The sequence below is a fragment of the Bos indicus x Bos taurus genome, chromosome 19 (assembly GCF_003369695.1).
Source record: "Bos indicus x Bos taurus breed Angus x Brahman F1 hybrid chromosome 19, Bos_hybrid_MaternalHap_v2.0, whole genome shotgun sequence".
In the NCBI taxonomy this organism is placed as follows: domain Eukaryota; kingdom Metazoa; phylum Chordata; class Mammalia; order Artiodactyla; family Bovidae; genus Bos; species Bos indicus x Bos taurus.
Genome location: NC_040094.1, coordinates 64112571 through 64136604, shown reverse-complemented (window position 1 = coordinate 64136604; position 24034 = coordinate 64112571). Strand labels below are relative to the sequence as shown.

Below are 24034 nucleotides of genomic sequence, written 5' to 3'. Positions count from 1 at the left end.
TACTTGTCCTTCGGTACTCGATTTCAATACTGTTGTCTGATCATCCTCCCATCCCCCCACCCCAGCTCTCCAGCCAGGTCTCCTTCTGTGGAACACGGTATTACTGTACAAATGGAGCTAGAAGGCTATATTTTTGGCTGATTGACGTGTTCTGCCTGTCCTTACTTTAAAGGTGGATGACGATAGCTCATGATTGATGTTGCATAACCAGGTAGTGCTCTCTTCTCAGAGAGCGCGTCACTGCGTGGCCTCACAAACATCTAATGCGTATAACAGAGACAGTGATCGACAGATTAATAAATCAGACCTCTATTCATGCTCAAATTATCAAAGCTAATCATTTAAATGAGATGTTCTCTTTTAATTAAGGTTTCTGGCACCGTAGTTAATGAGACTTGGAATTTCCACCAGAGCATTTAGCTCTTCCTTAGTGATCAGCTTTGATAGTATAATTGTAAGTAGAGCCCTGATTCATTAAGTTGCTAACCTCTCCCCCGGTTTTTATTTATACATATACACGTGAAATGAATGGCCAGCTAACCCTATATATTAGAGATGGACCTTTTAAGACAGCGGTAAGCAGACTCTGAATTTTTGCTTAAACTGACAGCAGTCTTTAAAAATAGAAATTCATACATGAAATTAGTCATTTAGCTTTTTCTTCTTAAATGTATTTGGAACTTTAGCATTATACTTTGATTTTTAGAAGGAAACATTAGCAGTAGACTTAGAAAATAATGATCATATGTTTAGCAACATAATGAATTCACAGTTTAAACACGAAGAATGTTTGTGAACACACAGTATGTGTGAAGCTGATACTGAACCCAGGTGTAAGGATCTCTGACAGAGGAAAATAAGACTTTAAGGAGTAAGCAGTGAAATTATTTCAATTATTATTTTTATTTATTATTATTTTTATTATTTTATTTATTATTATTTCAATTATTAGACCTGAGGACTCTAAAATTAAATCTGCATGCCAGTCATTGGTAGAGTTGCCATCTAAAAGTAACAGAATATTCGGATTGGCAGGAGATGTAGGTAGAAAGAGTAGTCTCTTTAGGAAAAAAATGAGAGCTGGGCAAAAACAACAGGAAACAAAAAATGGTCAGGAAATAAGAAAAGAAGAAACAAAATAAACGATGAAAAGTATAACTTATATATTTAAACAGCCTAAGGGTCCTAAGTGTCAGTCAGTTCAGTTCAGTCGCTCAGTCGTGCGACTCTTTGCAGCCCCATGAATCGCAGCACCCCAGGCCTCCCTGTCCATCACCATCTCCCGGAGTTCACCCAGACTCATGTCCATCAAGTCAGTGATGCCATCCAGCCATCTCATCCTCTGTCATCCCCTTCTCCTCCTGCCCCCAATCCCTCCCAGCATCAGAGTCTTTTCCAATGAGTCACCTCTTTGCATGACGTGGCCAAAGTACTGGAGTTTCAGCTTTAGCATCATTCCTTCCAAAGAAATCCCAGGGCTGATCTCCTTCAGAATGGACTGGTTGGATCTCCTTGCAGTCCAAGGGGCTCTCAAGAGTCTTCTCCAACACCACAGTTCAAAAGCATCAGTTCTTCGGCGCTCAGTTTTCTTCACAGTCCAACTCTCACATCCATACATGACCACTGGAAAAACCATAGCCTAGGTGGAAATAAAAGGACATTCTCTGTCAAAAATACATAAATTTTTTATAGGCAAGGGATCTTTTTCTCAAATTTTTGTTAGTGAGCCCTTCTTTCTCAACGTACTTCATAGGAATTTCCATCTGGGGAAAAAAAATCTGAAATTTTGAACTCATTGTGCGTAATGGATTTCATTGTGTTGGAAGAGTGTAATTTCCTCATTTCTGTCTCACGACAGGGGACCAGGGAGACCAGTGTGGTTCTCCCTCAGAGTTTTATTTGGCAGAGGATGGTGCACCCTCGAAGCGTGAGGGCCTTGCTTTCTCTGTTTATAGGTTTTGTCTCTTCCCCAGAACCAGCCTTATGCAAATTAGGGCTAGCCTGGAAGGGGGAGTGTTTGTCTCACTTGAGGTTCTCACTCACGTCAGTGGGTTTTTCCTTTGTTCCCTTCTCGTGGACTTTTCCCTTTGTCTTTTAGCCACTGCCATTGTGGACTCCTTGTTCCTATTCTAACTACCTAACAATTGTAATCAATTAGCATGCTTTCAGTAGTTTTTTTTTTTTAATTTAAGTAACTTAAATAGGCTTTATATGGCATAACACTTTATTTTAGCAGATACATCAAATTGTTGATGACTGTTAAAGTTGATGGATTATGTTTGGATATTTTAATAATAAAAAGTTTAAATATATTGTCATTGATTAGAACTTTGATTTACTGAAGACTTTAAAGTAAAACTTAGAACACTGGAATTAGCTGAGGCCTTGAAGATCATTTATTCTACCTCTTCCTTTTAAGGCTGTAACAGACATTAGTTTTGTACTTGAGTAGAACCACCACCACCCTTCACACGTAAAGCCTTTAGAATGTGATCCCCTACAGTTTTTGATTGTGCTGAACACTCAGGGCGTGGTAATGAAAAGAAGTGCTTTGTTTTGACTCTGAGAGCTAAGCTTCTTCGCGGCAGGACCTCGGTAAGAGGGGCGCACTGTGCAGGCTGCTGTGGCCACTCGTTCACGCCCTGCCCGTCCAAGGAGAGCAAAGCAGTTGAGAAGCTGGGTCGCTGCACCCAATGCCGTAAAGTAACAGCTGCAGCAAAGAAATTTCAAATGTACTGATTAAATTCACAGTTGACAGTAGTTAGAATGGTTAATATTCTAGAAAGTAGGAAATTCAGAATGATCTTAACCATTGGGAGAAAAAAATACCTTTAAAGTAGAGTAAAACTAAAGTTGAATTTAGATACTATACATAAAGGCAGAAAAACAGTAAAAATATATGAGAAAGGATTGATGAGGCGGAAGTACTGGAGTTGTCACTTGCCTTTTTCACCCAGTAGCTAAAACTTTGGAAATGCAGAAGTGACCCGGACATCCCTTATTTGACAGTGAGAGTCTCTCCTCCCTCCCTCCTTCCTTCTGCTTCAGGGCAGCCAGTCCAGGCCCACTCCCTCCCCCAGCTCATATCCTTGTGGTTCCACCTGTGGTGATCACTCTCACGTGCTTACTCTACAGTTTTCCCCATTTAATTGACCTGACAATATCTGCTTGTGCTGTCTTACATTTTATCCCCCCCAAATCCTGCTATTTCTGTGCCTATTTATCTCTCTCTCTTCTTTGTAATCTAACATCCAGTTCCTGATTTCCAATTTTTTGTAACAACAAAGGTAAAAGGAAGTTCCCTCCCAGTCATAATTGTTGCAGAAGGGGAGTCCCTTCCAGGGCCTGAAACTGGGCTCTTGTCTGACACTCGGAAACGAATTGTCTGAGGGGACGCATGTGCTGACAAAGCAAGAGATTTTATTGAGAAGGGCGCCCCCAAGGAGAGCAGCAGGGTAAGGGAACGCAGGAGAACAGCTCTGCCACGAGGCTCGCAGTCTCGGCGTTTATGGTGATGGCATTAGTTTCCAGTTGTCTTCAGCCAATCATTCTGACTCAGTCCTTCCTGGTGGTGCCTTGTTCAGCCAAGACGGATGCCAGAGAGAAGGATTCTGGGAGGTGGTCAGACATGGGGTGTCTCTTTCTGACCTTTCCCGAACTCTTCCGGTTGATGGTAGCTTATTAGTTCCATGTTCCTTACCAGGCCCTCCTGTCATAAAACAACTCATGCAAATAGTTGCTATGGTGCCTGGCCACTGCCGGGAGCCGGCATATTGCATATTGAGTGCATATTGCGTATTGAGTGCAGCACTTTCCACAGCATCATCTTTCAGGATCTGGAATGGCTCAACTGGAATTCTATCACTGCCGGGAGCCAGCGTGAGGAACTCCGCCCATGACAAAGGTCATGAGGAAGGAGGCTCGGCATACGCAAAGGCGGGATCGAGCCTCAGGACTCCCCCATCTACCCCCAAATCCAGAGTCTGCCTACTTTCTGCTTTGTGCTCTCACCTACACCTCTGACTTTACGGGGGGCTGTCCCCCACTACCTCTCTCTGAAAAAAGAGTTAGCTTACAGCTCCAGTTAACAGTTTCTGGGTGTGACAGTGTTCAACCTACAAACTCCTTTGGAAATCCTCTAGCCTGCCTGAATAGGTTTTTCCGGCCACATGTGATTGCTCAGAGCCTCCCAACTGTGAGAGGCATGAGATGTTCCAAACTGTCTAAATACAGATTCCTTTGAGCAGTTAAAAGATTGATTAGAAATTGTATTGGTGAAGGGATTTTCACTTGTTGGGCCAATGTTTGCTGCTAAGTTTCTATATCCCTTACCTGCTGTGTCCCTGGCAGTGTATTGATTAATATAATTGGTGTAAATAGTAGCTTTAATGTTTGTAACCTGGGACCCTTGAGTTAATTCTTTTTCTTGTTATAGCCCACCACACCTTTGCCCTGTAGGAATGCAACTTTATCTAATGCTTTTGGAGGGTGGCTCCTGACCGATCACCTTTAGAGAAAAATAAGTTTTCTGAAGAAAGGGTCTTAAAATGTCAACAGGCCTCTGGGCCAGAAGATGATGCAAATCACCTAAGCTTTTGCATATGATAAGTTTGCAGGAAGAAAGCCTGGCTTGCTGCATGACTCTACCCCTTCCCCCATTATCCTCTATGCATAACTTAAGGTATAAAAACTACTTTGGAAAATAAAGTGTGGGCCTTGTTCACCAAAACTTGGTCTCCCCATGTCGTTCTTTCTCTTACCTTCTGGCTGAATTATTCAGCCTCTTTTCTCCACTGAATTTCCTCACTGAGCTATCCTCATTCTATTACTCTATATATCCTTAATTAACGTTTAATTAAGCAATTGTTTCCTTTTCCTCGCCTACGCCGTCTCTCCTTCGAACACCCTGAATCAGCCGGGGCTGGACCCCGGCAGGCCACGGTGGGCGGTTTCAATCAGTGTGCTTCCCCTAACAATAATGACTAGAAACTGAATAGCAAATCTGTTATTATAGGGAGAGGGAGAGGGGGAAATAAAAAGCCAGTCCCATCCTGTCATTTAAGATCTAGCATGGAAGTTTCTTTTATGTTAGGTTAACAACAGACCCTTCCAGTGTTCTAACGGCTGTGTGTGCCGAACTCATTCGATTCTCACAGTCCTAAGAGCTGCGTACTCTGGGTTATGAAGATACACGTACGGTTGAAGTTCCCAAGAGGTGAAGTCAGTTGTCCAGGGTGATGTTCCCAGTAAAAGCAGCCTGAAGTCTACCCAGAGAGTCTGGCCATAGACTGAGGCTGGGCAACTCACTCTGCTACATCCTGCCTTGCTGTTAGGACTGAGATTGAGCCATGGTCACAAAAGTCAGGCCAGGAAACTTGGAGGGCACTTAAGGAGTTTCTGGCAAATGCATCCTGACAGAGGGCTAAAGAAATTTTCATGCAATGTAGGAAAGAGAAAAACGTTAATTTTAAGTTTCAGACATACAAAGGATTGGTTGAAGAATAATGAATGTTCCGTTTTAGTTGAAGACAGTTTAAAGGAAGGCTGCAGTGGGGCCAAGCAGGTGCACCTCGTTGGGGGTGGGGAACCCTGCCTTGCTATCAGATCTAAGGAATAATAAACCAGGAGGTTGTGAAGGGCCCACAAGATGAGTCTCAAATGGATGAGTATGTTCAAGATGTTGTGGTTCAATTGGTTGTGACTATAATATCCCCTTTTAATTTTGAGCAGATATGTTTCTTCATGCTTAATTTAATGTTACCTAAAATGTTGATGGAACTTTGGAACTGAAGACAGGTGCTTCAGCCCCATATCTTACAAACAAGAAAGCAGAGTTAGAAATGAGATGTGTCGTGTGATAGGACTGCCTGCCAAGGGCCAGAACTGCGTTTGAATCCAGGTCTCCATACACCATGTCCACAGCTCAGGCTGCTTTGTGGGGGTGTTTCATAGTCACAGAAGAGAGTGGTTTTGAGAATTTCCACTTAATACAGTGAGATTGCTGTGTACATAAGAGAGTAGGGTGTCAGTTTCACAGATTTATGAAATGTCCTTCTTCTTTGTGTAGTATGAACCCAGAGGACCGGGTCGGCCCTTGTACCAAAGAAGAATCTCATCTAGCTCAGTGCAGCCTTGTTCTGAAGAAGCAAGCACTCCTCAAGACAGTCTTGCTCAGCGTAAAGAGCTTCAGGACCATAATAACCAGTCTTCTTTCACCTTTTCCTCCCCGGAGTCCTGGGTAAACGCCACCTCATCCACCCCCTATCAGAACATTCCGTGCAATGGATCCAGCAGGCCAGCCCAGCCCAGAGAGTTGGCAGGTAAGACAGGGTTGGTGGTGGCCACAGCTGCAGTGCTAACTGGTCAGCTCCCACTGTAGATGGGGGTTTTTCTCCTCCCATTTCTTGCATTTGCATGATTGTCTTTGAACAGTAGTTAATGGTCATTGCTTACAGCTGTGCCTCAGGATTCATATTAATTTAGGACCATATAGGTTCCACATATATGATCTGGAAGGTAAGTAATGTATCAATATTTGGGAACTGATTATTTTGATGATTGTAACCTGTGAATGGGTGAAAGAAGTAAGGGCAACAAAAATACATTTCCAAATAGAATCACCTTTGCTTGGGAAGAGCTTGCTTTGGGGATTTTTGTCTCTTTTTTTTTTTTTCCAGTAGGCTCTAATATTTTGAGATTTAGAAATCCAGAGTTTATTTCTTATATTCTGATGAAGTAAGAAATCCAAATCCAAAGAAGAAAAAGAAGACATAGGAAGGCGTTGGAACAGACATGGCTGTGAACTAGTATGGTGGGAAGTCTGAACACCATTGTCTTTCCCTTGTCTCCTTTTTTTATGTTGACTGTAAAGAAATGTTAAATGTGAAGAATGGTGTTATTTGATGTCTGATCTGTGGCCTTGTCTTTGTAGGCTGTAAGTGTTGATCTTTGTGAACAAGTCTGTAGTCGTTGGTAAATTTCTGCCTTGGTAGCATCAACCTTTGTGTTTTGTTAATTTTATTCCTCGTTAGAATGTGAATCCATTGTTTCTGTAACTGACCCATTTTGGAGAATGTGCATACAAGCATATTTTTAGAACAAGAGGTATGGTAGGTCAGAAGCATTAAATAGGTATTAGTTTCATTCCCAGCAAGAGACATTGTCACTTTAATCTTTAAACACTCATTAGTACCTTCTGTGTGTAAGCTGCTGTATTTCACCTGGGATTGCTTTGTCATTTTCGAGGTCTAGCAAAAACACACTCATCATATTTGGATTTCCTGAGAAACATCTAAATTACAAATAAGTGTTGAAAATTTGTTTCTTTTTTAGTTGTTTTGTTTATTATAATTTATTTTAAAAACAACATCATTTCTCCTTTTTTTTCCAACCTAAACTTTAAGATAGCTTTTGGTTTTCCTTGTGGCTCAGCAGGTAAAGAATCCGCCGGCAATGCAGGAGACCTGTGTTCGATCCCTGGGTTGGGAACATCCCCTGGAGAAGGGAAAGGCTACCACTCCAGTATTCTGGCCCCGAGAATTCCATGGACTGTGTAGTCTATGGGATCGCAAAGAGTCAGACACGACTGAGAGACTTTCACTTTCACTTTGGCCAAAATCAATAAAAAGTTGATAAGGTAGAAATTTCCTGAACAAGTGCCCAGAGCATATGTCATTTATGGTGTCTTTTCCACAAATATTATTATTTTTTTCCTTGTGTTGTTTAGTCACTAAGTCATGTGGTGTGTCTAGTCGGTAAGTCGTGTCTTACTCTGTGACCCTAGGGACTATAGCCCGCCAGGCTCCTGTGTCCATGAGATTTCCTAGGCAGGAATACTGGAGTGAGTTGCCATGTCCTTCCCCAGGGGATCTTCTGATGCAGGAATCAAACCTGGGTCTCCTGCATTGACAGGAGGATTCTTTACCACTGAGCCCCTGGGGAAGCCCGCTTTCTTCATTGCTAGAAAACAAATAGCAGTGTCCTTTAGCTGAAAGTAACACTTACCTAAGGGATTCCTGGGTGACACTAGCGGTAAAGAACACGCCTGCCCACGCAGGAGACGGGAGAACCTGGGTCAGGAGGACCCCTGGAGAAGGACGTGGCTACCCACTCCAGTGTTCCCGCCTGGAGAATCCCATGGACAGAGGAGCCTGGTGGGCTATGGTCCATGGGCCACACAGAGTCAGACATGACAAAGCACACACACACCACTTAGCTAAATGTTTAAAAACTAATTCAAAAATCACTAATATCCTGAAGCGCACCTTCTAGTCTCACAGCACGTATATATGTGTATGTATATATGTGTATATGCATTTATTTTATTTTGTCTTATTTTACTTGTAGAGGAAGGTAGCAATTGCCAGTAGCAAATCAGAAGGAGAATTATCTCCACTTGGGAAAGTTCTTTCTAAAGTTTGAGACTTATTTCTTGAGTTGAAGGAAACTGTATTGGTTTGGAATTTAAAGGAGGTCATGACATGGCTGTATTTCTCCACATTTGCAAGCATGAGAGCAAAGGTCATGTTTCTGACCTTTTTGAACTTTTGGATTCCCATTTTGGCACTGATCACACTTCTGGCTCTTGGTGAACGCCTGACTGCTGAGTAAGGAGAGCATGAAAACAGATCCTGTGCGATCGAGGGGGTGACCAGTCTCAGTGTGGGGCCTGGTCCCTGACGGCGCCCACAGTGAGGGTGGGGCTCAGCCCCCGACACTGGGTGTTCCAGTTCTGTTCTTTTGTCCTGGTGACAAAGCATACTTTATCAAGTATTTTCTTTTCATAAACAGATGAAAATTAAAGATTAGGTAGAAAAATGTATTTGAAAAAAAGTATTGGTTGCCAAATTAGTAAAATTCATAGTTTTAAAGAATAGTTTGTCTTATCTGGAGTATATGTGGTAAATCAGATTGACAGACATCTTTACTTTCATGGTTAATAAGCATGTAGGCATTAGGTTAAACTGCCTCTAAAATATTATTTTGTATGTATTATTTAATTAAAAATATTCTAAACTCTAATTGTTCTGAAAATGAGAGCATGGTTAAGTAAGAAGACTTGGTAAATAAAAATAGTTTTGAACAACCAATAAAATACTTATTTTGTGTATTAGGCAGTGCAAGATCCTTTTATATTGAAATGTTTGTTAAACTAATACGCTTAAAAGCAATTGTTTTCATTCACAAAATGACATTTAGACGGGAAAGGTGATAAATGTTCCAGAAAGCTGTTAAATGGCTTAAAATAATTTTAAACAATTTGTGAATTTTTTAAAGTTTTAAAATAGTAATATGAAATTAGCATACTGAGTCAATGAAATACTAAAACTAAACTTTCCAGTCCACAAATAGGTAATAAACGTAGGGGAAAATGTCCATAAATATCAATAATCAAAGACATGCAGAGTAGAACTGTAAGATAATTATTCACTTATAAACTAGGCTAAGATAAATAGTAACACTGTGTTGTGATGTAGCAGGGACGCGGGCAGATTTGTTGACTGAGTGTAACTGGGCAGTGCTTTCCCACGGGGTGACTGGCCACAGCTAGCACAGTTAGCACTGTGTATCCCTGGTGGCTCAGCTGGTGGGTGGAGAATCCACCTGCAGTGCGGGAGGCCTGAGTTTGATCCCTGGTTTGGAAAGATCCCCTGGGGATGGGAACAGCTACCCACTCCAGTATTCTGGCCTGGAGAATTCCATGGAATATACAGTCCCTGGGGTCACAAAGAGTCGGACACGACTGAGTGACTTTGACTTTCACTCTGATGGTTAGGGTATGTTTAGCTTTGTAAGAAACCAGCAAACTCCTGCACCAAGAGTTCCTGTTGCTCCACGTTTCACCAGCATTTGGCAATGTCAGTGTCCCGATATGGGCCGTTCTGATAACTGCTCAGTGGGGTCTCATTAGATGGGGCTTTTCTGGTGGCTCAGCTGGTAAAGCGTCTGCCTATAATGCAGGAGATCCGAGTTCGATCCAAGGGTTGGGAAGATCCCCTGGAGAAGGGAATGGCAACCCACTCCAGTATTCTGGCCTGGAGAATCCCGTGGGCTGTCATGAAGAGTCCGACACAACTGAGCAACGTTCACACACACATGTGCTGTATGGTGCTTTTAGGGATTTATCTCAAGGAAACAGGCATGAATATTTAGGAAACTCTATCTTTTATAACATTTGAAAAGTGAAAAATTGACTGCTATCCAGATTCTTTAAATGAGAGGTTCCTTTAAAAAGTTACGAAATGTCTGCATTGTTTGACATCCTTAGGGGAAATGCACCAACAGGTTAAGCCTTAGCTCTGGTATCTGGAAATCTGAATGGTTATTTTCTTCTTTGGCTTTTGTGTAGTTTCGTGTTATCCTCAATGAATATGTATTATGATTATCACTCAATATAATGGTTAAATTTTTAAAGCATTGGAAATAAAATCAGTGTTTAAAGCAAGTTATGATGTAGTGGGGCCATGAAATGAGTTAGGAAGAGTGGAGTCAATATTAAAATCAGGCAGATTACAGGAAGTGTGAAGTGAAGTTTACCGTTCTTCTCTCACTTTATTCCATTTTTACTTACATATTACAAGAAAAGGTAGCATTTTTAAGAAACAGAATCTGATGCTACTGTTCTTCAGTTAATAATAGAAGCTATCTTAACCAGACGACTGGTTGAAGAGCTCATTTTTAAGAAAGAACATATTTGCTCCCATTTTCAGCCTATGAGTAGTTAATAAATATCAAAGTGTACAATTAAACAAATTAGTTTTTGAAGCAGACCTTCAGACTTGACCTTCAGGTTTTAATATGTCTAGTTACTGCAGCTTACATAGTTAACTTTTTTCAAGCGTTTCTGAGATGAAGAAGTTTGCTTAGATATGTTGTGGTTTCAGGGTTCTGTGGCAGAAGCCGTCTGTCCCTGAGTTCCTGGAGGTGAGAACCAGTAGAGACACGGAGTTAATGAGGTGCCTGGGCGTTGCTGGGCTTGCCCCTAAATCGGTGTTACTGTTTTCTGCTTCTAGCTCCACCCAAGACCGTCAAAGCCCCCGAGGAACATCTGAAGCCTGAGAGCCTTGAGGGGTCCAGTTCCTTCAATTACAGCGTGCTGCAGCATCTCGGCCAGTTCCCCCCGCTCATGCCCAACAAGCAGATCGCCGAGTCGGCCAGCAGCAGCAGCCCGCAGAGCTCCGGGGGCGGCAAGCCTGCCATGTCCTACGCCAGCGCCCTGCGGGCCCCTCCAAAGCCCAGGCCCCCGCCCGAGCAGGCCAAGAAGAGCAGCGACCCTCTGTCTCTGTTTCAAGAACTCAGCCTGGGGAGCTCAGCCGGCAGCAATGGCTTTTACTCCTATTTTAAATAATCACTTTTTTTCCTCCAGGGAGAATGTTCTAATTTCTGTATCAGTAGAACTAAGGTAGCCAGCCTTCACCTATAGCTGCACAGTTTCCTTTGTTTTCATGTTAAATATGTTCTCACTTAATTGCTTTGCTGCTAGACTTGCAACTAATTTTTTTTAAGTATATTCCATTATTTGCATTTTTGACGTGAGTCAGAATTTTGACAGCTTTTATGTGGAATAAAAAAATATTTTTAAATTTGTGTATTGTTATATATGTTTGCATCAAGCTAGCAGCTAAGAAGTTAATTGTGCAACTATTAAAAAAAAAAGAAAAAAAAGTTTGTCTAAAATGTATTTAAAGAGAAAAAAAATTGTAAGTAGCATTTACATTTATTCAATAATATTACCATATGCTGGGTTTCTGTACCAGAAATGGCCAGTTGATGTACAAATGTATGTTATTTTTGCTTAAATTCATTGAAAATTTTTTAAAATAAAGGGGCAGCATCTTCTGAATACTTTTAAGTTTCATCAGCTTTTTTTGGTGGCAAGATGCTGCCCTCTAAAACTTTTATAGTTTTAGTCTGTATGATGCGCTATTGTCCTCTCCATCCACCGTAGGACAGAGTTAAAGGCATTCTTCGCAGGTGTATTTCCTATGCCACTGTTTTTTGTAACCTGAAAAAAACATGGGCATACTTAGTTATTTTTGGGACAAGCTACCCTTCAAGCTTGTTTTTAATGTTCATTTGATAGTGTGGTTTTTTTTAAACAATCATGAAGCTGAAAAATTTTTAGGATTGTTGGTGCTTAGTAGACTTGATAACTATTTTAAAAATGCGTGAATTTAGTAAAATCTTTTTTTCCCCACTCTGCATGTGTAAATGTTTGTAATCTGGCTTCCCCCTCCAGTGGTTAAAGAACTGTGCCGCTTTACGGTTTCTTTTCCCTCCAGTAAAAATTTTGGTACCTTATTTGATGTTTACATTAAAATGTGACATTATACATGGCAAATTCAAATATTTTGCTAACTGTTTTGTTTGAGGAATATAATTAAAGAAGAAATATAATGTTTATCAAAGATGTATCAAAATTCATCAAAATCTGGGGCAAAAACTACCCTTGTTTTTCGTCTTTCGATTCTTCTGAAAGAACCCCACTGAACTTGTACAAAAATATAAAATTTAAACAGCTCTCCTAAATATTCTACAGTCTAGACATTGTTTTGAGTGAACTTTGGTAAAATCCAAAGAAAAGCGTTGACCCTCTTCAAACGTGTGGTCTTGTGACACTTTTGAAGCAAAGCATGTCCGCATTGTTTTCCTGACCTAGTCGTACTACTTTTCTATTTCAGAGGTGTCTTGAAACTACAATATAACCTTTTTTAAAAAATAAAATAATAGGATAAGGTTGGGAAACATTGCAAATCCTGAATGGATCCTGATGATCCGTTCAGCAATAGTTTTTTGGAAGACTCCTTTTGAGTAGGCCATCATATATTCGCAGTCCATTTGTAAAACAGCTGAAAAGCAGAGGGATAAAGGAAAACTTGTAGAGCAGGAGTTTGGCCGCAGCAGCAGTCCCCTGTAGCCATAGGAGCTCGGGAGAGGAGAGGAGTGGGCCTCTGGTTGGAGGTGGCCGAGCCGCACGACCAACGGGGAAGCCTCTTCTGTCCAGAGTGCGGCTGGCTTGCGTGTGGCCGCTCCACAGAGGCCTTGGTGCTGTGTGAGGGGCAGGTGTTGCAGGCTGCACGCGTGGTCACAGTTAGTGCAAGTCACAGTTGGGAATGAAGCCAGCAATTGAACAGCACCTCGGTTTCTGTGTACCATGTCAGATCACCACATTCAGCGGTGTTGGATTTTACTCAACACAACTTTAGTCGTGAAAAAAGAAGAAAAATCTTGCTACATAGCTGCGTATTTCCAACTTGGTGACAAAACTCAAGATAGAGCCCAGATGAAAATGAGATCTCCTGACGTGAGGGTGTCTGTGAAAAGCAGCGTTCTTGTTAGTGAGGACCCTCCTCCCCCACAAATATCCAGGACTACGACACAGCTAGGTGAATGGTCGAAAGTATGTTGGTGAAGACTGAACTGTCACCTCAGGGCTGTCAGTTAAGCCTGTGTCATAAAGTAATCGCCTAATTACCTGTTTTCCATACCTGAACCTTTAAAAAATACTAGTTTTAAAATTATTTAAATGTGCCCACCCCACCACCTTATATAAGTATGTTGATGATGGAAGCTTTGCCTAAGGAAGCTTGGGTCGTTGTGACTTGAATGTGCTAAGCAGTTATTTCTGAAAAACTAAAAATAATAGCTACTTCCTAGTCCTCTGCTGTGCTGAGCATGTCTGAGTGATCCTTATTTCTTTGTCGTTCCTGTAGCCAGTCAAGGAATCAACGTTCTTCCCATCCAGTACGCTCTTAGATTCACCTTCAAATGCGTACGCCAACCTCTAATATGCTTGGTCCTCAGCTTTCCTTAATGCCATATTTCCAGCTGTGCTTTGAGTATTATGTATGTGTAATCCTTGTGAGAGTTTTGAGGAAGTCTTAACTGCAAGAATCATTGCAAGTTTCCATTGCAGTGAGGCGTGGCTTCTGAGTACCAGTCCTGCTCCTGGATCTGACTTGGGCAGCATGAGCAGGCGCCCACGGATCAGACTGATACAGCAGTTGATGGTCGGCCCCCTTGTCTGCAGGGGCCGTGGTCACAGAGTCAACCAAGTGCAGATCAGAGATACTAAAAAAGATTCCAGAATATTCCAGAAAGGAGAACTTGAATTTGCCATGCACTGGCAACCATTTACATAGCATTTATATTGTATCAGGTATTATAAGTAATCTAGAGAATGATTTAAAGTATATGGGAGGGTGTGTGAGTTACATGCAAATACCGTGTCATTTTATAGAAGAGACTTGAACTCCAGCGCCTGCAGATCCCAAGGGATGACCTTATTTCATATAAAGGTTCAACCTAAGTTCAGATAGAACTTCCTTATTTTTAAAGCTTGATGTTGCCTCTGGGATAATACCAAGTGTTACCAACTTCCTTTTCTTGCAATACAGATTTCTTCCAAGTGAAGTTAATTGTTCACATGATGTCTTTCTGCTGCTTTGTTCTCTGTATCACTCTGAAGTTTCCTTTTCTTTTGCCAGAACTATTTTTTATTCATTTTACTTTTTAATTTCAGTGCTACTGAGATTTTTTTTTTTTACATTAAACTTCTTTTGGATGATAGAATTTGTAGAGTTTTCATGCTAATTTTTTTTCCTGATCTAAAAATGAATTTCTATTAAGATTTGAAGAGCTTCATTCACTGTAACATGGATATTTCTGGTGTGTTTTAAAGGGGGTTTTGGTTGCTATTTTGGCATTTTGGCTTGCGCTTTGCCAAATTGTTGTAGCAGAGCTTTGTTTTTGATTAACCAGCAGTTAATTATTGACCGTTTAAACAACATAACCTTCATTTTCCTTTCCTCAGACAGGTCGGCTTTCTCTCTATCCGGGTCATGCTGTATGTGTGAAATAACAAACTGCCTTGTGGCTTTATTCATCAAAGATTCTAGAATAAGTTTGGGTTTGATGTAAACATCAATTGGTCTTTTCAGTTCAAAGAATTTCAGAATAAGTAAAATAAGCAGAATTCCCACTGAATAAGCATCACCTAATTAAACATAGCAGTCTCCAAGACCTATTTGTGAAAACAGTTTCCGTGTTTACGGAGGCATTGAAATTGCTGAGAAAGTTAACTGAATTTCCTAACTTGAAATAATGAATATATAGTGTTACCTTGCTCTCGTGTAGTCGATTTTACATGTTTTCATATTTTCCACATGTACACATCTGAGAGCAAAGCTATAAACGTGTAAGAATTCATCTCTAGCCACCTTGACTGGAGAGAGCCACTTTGCCTAAGAGCCAGGGTGTGAAAACCAGCGTCAAGATAAATTTTAGATTTCAACTACTGTTATGAAGATTAGACTTACTGAAATCACCATTTTAAGAAGAGACACCTGTTATCCTTAGACAGCATTTTTTCAAACTGGAGTTGTTTTTAAAAAGAGAACCCAGAAAAAGCCTATAAAAATACAAGATTAAAACTTTAAATATATTGAAAGATACAAATTGCTACCATAAATGTTACTTAGGCTATCTGGTTTTTCTTCTAGCTCCACGAAGGTAGTAATTTGTCTTTTGTAAGATTTACTGGACGTGTTTCTTGCTAACCATCCCTTTAAAGTAGGAGAACCCTCAATTTCTAGCATGACGCTATGTGTTCCTAAATCTCAAAATAAATGTTTGAGTGGATCTGATGGTTTGCTCCACTCTTTGCCACCTGATCCACAACTATTAGGCACTTAGAAATAACGGATAACGTTCTAACTATGATTTCTTGTTCAGAATATCACTTAGTGCTGTCCGTCACATACTATAAAGACATCAGGAAATAGTAAGCGGCATTTCAGCCTTCAAAGTACTCCTTGTATTAGGTTTCTCAAACTCTCCTCCTACTTGAGGTTGGATGTTTATGTGCTGAGGTTTCACTGTCAAGCTGCTAAATTCACACTTAACTACTTCCGTACCTGTTTAATAAGCAATTTCAAGACCATTGTTACAAGGAATGGATCTTACTAACATTTTTATAAAACACATTCAGGAAATGGCATTGTTATTCCTTTAAATTAGAATATCAGATTAAACAATTACAAAAATTTTAATGTATTTAAATTTTTTGAAATGTTTGAAAATAATCTACTTTGGAATAAATGTTAAGGAAATAGTCACAGGAGTTTCTAAATTTCTTTGAAAGGAGATACCTAACAGAAGAATCTAGACTTAGTAACGTGAACTGTGGTTAAATCCTAAACTCAGTTTTACAGTGTTAGTCTAAAGCTTCTAAAACTGGAGTGTTGAGAAAACCCAGAGACATTCATATACTTATAGTTCCAGTAATGTATTAGACCAGACTTCATTTGCAATTTGTTCAACAGAGAGATTTTATTTTGATACGAATATTAAGCATAATGCATAGTAAGTTTTATATAATTCTGTAAGTTTATTAAACAACATTATGGACTTTTCATTATATTCTTTGGGAGTCTTTTAGCTGTTTCTACACCTCATCTGAGGTGTCTTTTGTATTTTATTTTGCATACTAGCATGTGACTGCCTGCCTTAGAACTATGTATAGGAGGGGAAACCAATATTAAATTTTTTTTGATTTTTTGAAATAAATTTTGTCATTAGCTTCTATTTTTTTTTTTTTTTTTTTTTTTGATGTCTGAGCAGTGGAGGGGAAGGGGTGAATTCCATAGGTTTCCACACAGAATAGAAAGAGTATCTGTTTACACGTCTGTCCTGTCTGACTGAGCAGGACAGAGCATGGACCTCAGAGTTGAGCGCCTGCGTCAGAACCGTCCAGGAGCCTTGTCAAGTACAGGTTGCTGGACCCACTCCCGCCATCTCTGACTCCAGGCTGGAGCCCGGTCGTCTGCATTTCCAAAAAGATTCAGACAAGGCTCAGGCTGCTGTCCAGGCAACACACCTTGAGAACCACTGGTCTAGAGAAAGTCCGAGGGTCTTTTTAATCATGCATGTATTTATTCAGTGTGCAAAACTGATCTCTTGAGACATTTTTATAATTCGGGACGTTCATGGAGAAAGACCTCTGGAGCCAAGAGCCCTCTGGGTAGGGCCGCCACCTCTCCCCAGCAGCACTCACCCTCGAGGTCTGTGCTGCGCGTCCAAGTCAGGGTAGGAGTGCTGTCGTTTCCAGGGCAAGTTTGGTTTCCTGGGCACTGCAGCCTGGGCTTTTGTCTAGAAGCTGAGCATTTGTTTGGAGAGCTTAGAGTCAGTCTTGATGCTCCGCACATAGAAATGAGCATTGTGGTAGGAAGCCATCGGCCTGGCACGGGAATGCCCTTTGCATTTATGGAGGCCCTAAGCATCAGAGGCCCCAGACTAAGACGGCAGTGACATTGAGCGTGGAAGATGATAGATAATCCCCAAATGATGTCTTTGTGGTTTTCATGTTTTGGGGGATGAGAAAGGTGAGGGCAAAGGATTTGCTTTTCAAATTATGTGTTTCTCAGGTTAAACTTATTTTGGATTCTTTGCCAATAGGTGTTAGGGGAGCCTGCAGTATTGTTTAGGGAAGAAAATTGACACTTGTCTCTGATTTCTTTGCTACCTTTAAAAAAAATTTATATATGTTTGCAAGAAACAGTCTAGAGGAATCTACCACCTACACAGCATGAGTTATTCATAAACTATAGGTCCACACGTATGAGCAAGTTATTTTTGAGAGAAACTGCCTTTGATATAATAAACCTACAGGTCTATGGATATTTTAAAACGTGTGTGTTATTGTCGTTAATATTCCCCCTGGAGTGCAGCTTGAGAGGTTTTGGTCTCTGCCTCTGGTTTTTTGTTTGGCTTTGAATTTACTGAGACTAGAAAGAGAGAAAAAATTATTTTTAAGGTAATAGATTATAGGATGACTTGGATGTAGACCATATGACAAGCAACCTAGAACATACAGCTTTGGAAGTCTTAAAACACAGTACTTCCTCCTTGCAAGGCTTGATAATCTTTGGTGGGGTTGTTTATATGTTCAGCACAGGTTACTGTATTCAGTTGCAGCTCATAGGGAGCTTCAGTTTATTTATCCTTTGCTTTGCACGATGCCTTGGGTGCGGAGACCTCTCTCTGTCGTTCATTTGGTCCGGGGGCTCTGTCCAGGTTGAAGTCCTGACAGGTCCGCTGCACCTGAGGATGTTTCTCAGCCCCCACCCCCCCAGAGGACGAGTCAGGTTTCCATGTATCCAGACCAGGCCAGCTTCTCATAACCCGTGTGTATGACAAGTACTGTACCCGCTTTCTGTGCCAGTCATCCAGTCTGATTCTTTGAAGCCCATGAAGGTACTGGTTAAATATGGTGGTTGTATCCTAGGTGAATAGGGTGAATAGAATACCTCTCTTCTAAATTGTAAAGGTAATGGGTTTTCATTTTACTGAAGGCTTCATTAGTGACACAGTGGTTTCTTTTTTAATGCTTCAAGAATACAGTTCTTACCTAAACTTGTTCAGCTAACTTCATACAGTCATTTAGCAAAGTCATACAGGGCCTTAGTTTGGCAAGCCTTCCAAAGGAAGGTTACATAAAACTGATTTGATCCGTTTCCATCTCTTCAAAAAGTACCAGCTGTACAGCCATCTATCTAATAATCATAATTTATGGCAAAATTATTATTTTTTTCTTTGTGGTTAATGATACCTCATCTGAGAATTCTAATGCCTAAAGAGTTTATCCTTAAAAGTAGAAATGACTTTGTACCATAAAATAACCCAAAGCCACTCCCTAGGGTTTTTATTTCCTTCTCTTTTTGTCATTTTCTTTTAAAACTTAGTTTTGGAATTACTTTGGCCACATTGGTTCCTTAGAACAAGGTTTCAGTTCAGAGTTCTACAATTCCTACATTGTGATCATTGTCTCAGTGAAATTCTTTTGTTTTAAAAGATTCATGGTAACACAAAATGTATTTTACTGCTACAACTAAAATGTATTTATAATAAAATGCCTTTTTAATAATTTGGAGATCTGTTTATTATCTGTGAAACACTGTCCTCTGCTTCCTTTCAAGATCAAAGGTCTGACAGAAGTGAAGCACAGTACTTTCATTTTATTCATGATATTAATCAGTAAAACCAGCTAAAGTAACAGAACTAAATATTAATTTGTAAAGCTGTGACTCTGGTTTTCAGCAATTTACAACGTAAATCTCTAAACTTCAGCGGTAGTGAAGGCCTAAGCCTTCAGTTGTTAGTTACCTGAAAGTTTAAAGATCATCAGCCCTTTTCAAGTTAAAAAAGTAACCCAGATGGCTCAGTGGTAAAGAATCCTCCTGCCAATGCAGGAGATGTAAGTTTGATCCCTGGCTCAGGAAGATCCTCTGGAGGAGGAAATGGCAACCCACTCCAGTGTTCTTGCCTGGAGAATCCCATGGACAGAGGAGCCCGGTAGGATGCAATCCAAAGAGTCTAAAGGACTTACGACTGAGCTGAGAGAGAAGAGACAATCATGAATTGCTCTTAACAAGTCCCTTATTAATGCTGGGCTTGTGCAACCCAGAATTTATTTCAGACATTGTAAACCTAGTTGACATCAACATCAACATATTAGGGGGTGTGCCAAGCATTAATCACACTCCCTCCCCTACCCTCCAAATGCTGGCTGGGCACAAAATTGTCCTGAGTCAGGGTCTCGTTTTCGTTGGGGGAATAATTCTTCGCATGTGCCATGATATGACTTCGAGAAGCATTAGCCAGTCACAGAGGCGCTGTGTGCCCTGGCGGTCTTATTTTAACTTCCCATTAATGTGGCACCATGAATCAAACTTGAGTATACTGTGCTTCAGGTTTGCAAGTGTGGGGAGATGGGACAGTCGGCCTTTCTTAAAGACAAGTTACAATTCTTAGCGCAGTGAATCATAATCAAGATGGGTATCCTGCTTTCTTTGAGTTGATCTGATCCGACATAAATCATTTCTGGGTTTTGCAAAGAAACACACTTCTTTACATATAAATCAAACGGCTGTGGAGAAGCTCTTGGGCTGCTATCTGCTCTAGAGGAACTAACCAAGACCAATTTTCATTGGGAAACATGCAAATAAGACTCTCCCAGGTGTTAATTCCTGTGCATTACTGGTGCTCTTTGAAGCACTTTTCTGAGAATGAAAGTAGAATGTGATTTCATCAAAACTGCAAGGCGGGATCATTCTGTATGGAGCGTGGGTTGAGCTGAAGAATGGAGAGTCGGCTTTGGGGGCAGCGCTGAAATGGAGCTTGGTTAAACTGGAACGCGCCGACGCTCCTGTGCCTTGGAGCTGAGGCAGGGTCTGTTATGGGCTGTGTGCCTGATGCACACAGCGGTGTTGTGCTAACAAACCACTTCCCACGAGGATGGAGACCTCTTGATCACATGGCCTCAGTTCCAGTTCACCCTACCTGCAGACTGCAGTTGACCTACCTTTCTGAAGTGGATCTGATGGTGCCACTCTTACCGGGAAGCCCTCCATGGTTTCCTGTCACACCTTCAACTTCTTAGTTGGACTCTAGAGTACTGCACACAGACCCCTAAGTCTGCTTCCCCTTCCTTCCCTAGATGAACCCTCGTCCTTCCTTGCTTCTCAGCAAGGAGCACACCCTTCAGCACAAAGACACCCAGGCTTGCTCTGGGGAATGCTACTTGGTACTCAGGATTCTGTAAATTCACCTCCCACGCTCCGCACTTGGAATTAGCTCCCTTCTCCTCTAAGGGCCTTATACTTGCGTTACCACAATCTTTGTGTTCGAGTTGGGAGCTGGTGAGCTTCTGGTGACAGATGGGTCCCGAGGCCCCAGACCTACAGCGTAGGCTCTGCACCTTCTACAGAGCACATCCTGAAATGCCGGCGGAAGCAGCTCAGAGGGGTGGGTTCAGAGACGAGCGTAAGGACCCTCTCCCCTCCCCACGGATGCCCTTTGCCAGTGCGGTGCGGCCAGACGCCGGCTGCTGTTGGCAGCCATGGCCCGGGCGCAGCCACATCCCCGTCCGCTCCGCTCCGCCCCCCAGCAATGACACGGCTTTAACAGTCACCAGTGTTCTGTGTCTTCCCAGGTGTCACTGTTGGAACCCCTGATGTGACAGCTTCACCATGGTTACGTCAACTTTGATGGATGCTGCCTACCTTAGCATCTCCCGGTATGTAGGCTTAAACCTACCACACAGACTTTTGGGAAAGTGATGACATTCCCCTTGGTCTGAAGCTCTGGTGGATTTTAAATCCACAGAGGGAGGTGACTAAATAGAATGGGAGCTACAGCTTGCTGAGTCTGTGGTGTTAGCCCACTCTTAGCTCATTAAAGCAGATGCTCTGCAAATTGATTTAAACCATTGTTTTGGGAGACCGTGGGGCTAATTCCTGGGAAGAGAGGACACTAGTGTGATGATGGGGTGAACCAGCCAAGGCTCTGGAAGGTGGGCTTGGCTGGCTGGTCACGTGGCTTGCCCTATGGGCTCCTCTGCAAACAAACCAGAGGAGAATGGGTTTGCTGTTTTGCCCACTAGATGGACAGAAATGTAATCTGAGGCATCTCTGACAAGCCCTCTAGACATGAGCAGGGCCACAGGGGAAGGGCCTGAAGTCCGGGGGTAGGTGGCTTGTCCCTGGGCCTGCTCTTCAAACGCACCTGCTGTTAGGTCCTCTGTCGGCGTGGAATTCAGACAGGCACGTGTTTCTACAAACTGAGCAGGAGTGGGCACTCTTGGCTGAGTCTCCCCTTCAAAGTTTTAAGGCGTTAGTCCTCTTTTAACTTGGCAATTGGGCATAGAGCGAGCGGTGTGACCTGGAACCAAAGTAACAGGGAACTGCTGGCAGGTGTGTAAGCGATCAGGCTTTACCCGACAGATCAGCTCTCCTCCCTGCAACCCTGCAGGCAGCAGCTCCCAACCTTTGGGACACCACGGACCTTTTTGGCCTCCAAGGACTGGATGGAGGGGGGTGGCTTCTGAATGATTCAAGTGCATCACATTTATTGTGCACTTTATTATTATTATATCAACTCCGTCTCAGATCATCAGGCACTAGGTCCCGGAGGTTGGGGACCCTGCTACAGACCTTCTAAAACCTGCATCGTTCCTGCTGGTTGTGCTCAAGAGTGGAAGAGACAGCATTTTGAAAAAAAATTGTGCTCTAGTGTCATTAAAGGTAGTTTTGAATCATCCAGCAAAGGCCTTGTAGAAATCTATCTATTCCTTTTTTTCTTTTAATTGAAGCTGTGTCAGTTTCAGGTGTTCAGCAGAAACCTGTCTGTTCTTAAAGGCTGCCGGCTGACGTGTTCCAGCTGAGAAAACCCATCTCATCCAGGCCCGCAGCCGCGAGCTCCGCTGTGGCGGATGCAGGGGCCCAGGCCCAGCCCAGGGCGAGCCACAGGGCTGTGGGCCCTGTGGGCATGGCCCAGGTCCCCAGTGAGCTCCAGTGGTCCTCTCCCTGCGCGTCCTGCTGCTTCTCTGGAGCACCCCTATGCTCTCCTCCCTGCTCTCTTCGAGCTCACACACCTGTCTGATGTGCCGGTGCACCCCAGGGGCACTGTGAGGAGCGTTTGACTGGGTGGGGAAGGTTCTAGCTGCCAGGGTGACTCAGGAAAATATCACCAACCAAGGCAGGTGCGGGGAACCACGCAGAATGGGGTAGGAACTGGGAATATGAGCCCAGTGTCAAGGCCACACAAGGAGAAAGCATGGATTTTGCACAGAGGGGTTAGAGGCATGTCCACGCTGGGCCCTAGGGAGGAAGGAGGACTCCAGCAGCTTCTGAAAGGGGGCAGGCGACCTGCGGCCAAGGAACCTCAATCACATAGCACTTGGCTTTACTTTAAAGTCACTGACTATATTGGACTCTAGGCCATGAGGGGCAGGTCCATAACCCATCCCTGGTTTTGTCCACAAGCAGGTCCTGTCCTGGCTCAGCACACATGCTGCAGTCAGGGGATGAGACAGGACAATGGTCCCCAAGATGTCCACACCCTGACCGGGGGAACCATACTTTGTATGGAAAAGGGACGCTGCACACATGACTGAGCCAAGGGCCTTGGTGGGTTGGGGGTGGGGAGGGCTTAGCGTGGATGGTCCAGATGGACGCAGTGTGAGCAGAGGTCCTTTCAAGAGGGAGCTGTGAGGCGGGAAGCAGAGACGGGTGAGGGAGCACAGCACCTCCTCTCCTCTGCAGCTAGTTCGTTTACCTTCATCACACACCGCTTCCTCTCTCAAACCTTCCCTGGCCATCTGTAAGAAAAGCAATGGAAATGTCATTTTAAGGCTTTCCACCTGGGGCTGGAAGTGGGCCCAGGACGAAAAAAGGACCAGACCGAAGTGTGTCCCCCCGAGCTCGTGCCGTCCTGGGGCCACGGGCCGGAGTGAGCCTGTCAGCACCCCGCAGACCGCTGCTTCGGGCTTGAGACACCGTCCAACTCCTTGGAGAAGGTGGGAGGAAAACGACGCTTCTTCCAGCCAGGCGGCCCGGTCCTCTGCAGAGGTCACTTCACTTCTACGACACCCACAGGGCGTGGCTCTGTGTTCCGGGAATCGGTGTCTCTGCTAAGGGCTCACACCTGGATTTCTGGAGCCGGCCGGTAGGACCTCCTGGTCTCAGTGACTGGGGCCGCCTCTCGCTGAGGTGGGGGCAGCCTTGGTGTCGGCTCCTTTTCTCATTTTCCTTCCCATTAGGTGGAGCGGGTCGTACGTTGCCACCTCCCTGCCTCTGGGACGTATCCGGACTGTATCCCTGTTTATCCGGACGTCGTTCGGCCCGTGAGGCACAAGCCGGGTCGCCCCTTTACTGAACATTCAGCCTGGATGGGCTTCCGACTGTCTCGAGGTGGGGCGGGGCGAGGGCGTGGCCAGAGGGGGCGTGGTGTGGGGGCGGGGGGGCGTGGCGGGGGCGGGGCGGGGGTGGGATGGGGCGGGGCGAGCTGTTTACATCAGTGACTTGGGTGTTGTTCTGAGCTTCTGAAGCTCAGAGCTGAGGACCTCAGACTGTGGCTGCAAACACCTCCTTCCCCCCACCTCTGTTTCTCTCTGGTTCTACCAGGACTGCTCTGTGGGCGAAGACAGAGGCAGGCTTAAAGCCAAATCAGCAAGCACCTCCAGGTGGCTAGTCCTTCA

At 43.2% G+C, this 24034-nt stretch overlaps 1 protein-coding gene across 11 annotated transcripts in view; it reads left to right on the top strand.

Moving 5' to 3' along the window:
* HELZ (helicase with zinc finger) overlaps positions 1-11582 on the top strand; it is a 145672-nt gene extending 134090 nt beyond the window's left edge. For all 11 annotated transcript variants that reach the window (XM_027519252.1, XM_027519258.1, XM_027519251.1 and 8 more), the window contains 2 exons: positions 6068-6320; positions 11013-11582. In XM_027519252.1, the coding sequence (XP_027375053.1) occupies positions 6068-6320; positions 11013-11347 (588 nt within the window). In that variant the 3' untranslated portion in view covers positions 11348-11582. The remainder of the gene's footprint in view (positions 1-6067; positions 6321-11012) is intronic.
* The last annotated feature ends 12452 nt before the right edge of the window (positions 11583-24034 follow it).